This window comes from Carlito syrichta, unplaced genomic scaffold (genome assembly GCF_000164805.1).
Source record: "Carlito syrichta isolate Samal-C Ts95f unplaced genomic scaffold, Tarsius_syrichta-2.0.1 Scaffold42628, whole genome shotgun sequence".
NCBI lineage: Eukaryota > Metazoa > Chordata > Mammalia > Primates > Tarsiidae > Carlito > Carlito syrichta.
In genome coordinates this window covers 1-602 of record NW_006986724.1, presented here as the reverse complement: position 1 = coordinate 602, position 602 = coordinate 1, and the positions used below count along the sequence as shown (strand labels likewise).

Genomic DNA, 602 nt, shown 5'->3' with positions numbered 1-602 from the left:
GATACAGTCTGCTTACAGAGAGTTATGTAGAATTTATAAGGCTAAGTGCTTTGAAGTCACTGCAATAATTTGGTACACGATTTGTTTGACAGAAACTTCTCCCTGTATTATACCACATGAGAGCGTTCTTAAGCAAATGTAAAGACTTCTTAAGCAAGAGCAAAACAAGTTAATGAGCTTTTTATAATGTAAATTGGTGTCAAGAATGAAAATGAGGGCCCTGTGGTTTTTCGCCACACCCCATAGCCATGATATATAAAGAAGGTTCTGAGCCTGGAAATCCATCACACCGAGGAAACACACTCCCCTGCTCCTAAGCCCTCCACTCCTACATCATGTACTGCAACAACTTCTCCGGCACTGTCTTCCCAGGATGCTACTGGGGCAGCTATGGCTACCCCTTGGGATACAGCGTTGGCTGTGGCTTTGGCAGCACCTACTCCCCAGTGGGCTATGGCTTGGGATATGGCTACAATGGCTGTGGGGCTTATGGCTACAGGAGATACTGGCCATTTGCTCTTTACTGATTTGCTGAATCCCCAAGGCATAGAATCTTCCCTCCCTTGAAGGCTGCTCAGCATCTCTCCAGGTTCCTTCCAGAT

The 602-nt window shown here is 46.0% G+C and overlaps 1 protein-coding gene across 1 annotated transcript; it reads left to right on the top strand.

Moving 5' to 3' along the window:
• Nucleotides 1-274: 274 nt before the first annotated feature.
• LOC103249449 (keratin-associated protein 8-1) lies at nt 275-588 on the top strand. The gene has a single exon (XM_008048085.1). The coding sequence runs from the start codon at nt 336-338 to the stop codon at nt 525-527; it is 192 nt and encodes a 63-aa protein (XP_008046276.1). The 5' UTR covers nt 275-335; the 3' UTR covers nt 528-588.
• Nucleotides 589-602: the final 14 nt, after the last annotated feature.

Coding starts and splice junctions, on each gene's coding strand:
- LOC103249449 (XM_008048085.1), top strand. CDS start 336: ATGTACTGCAACAACTTCTCCGGCACTGTCTTCCCAGGATGCTACTGG.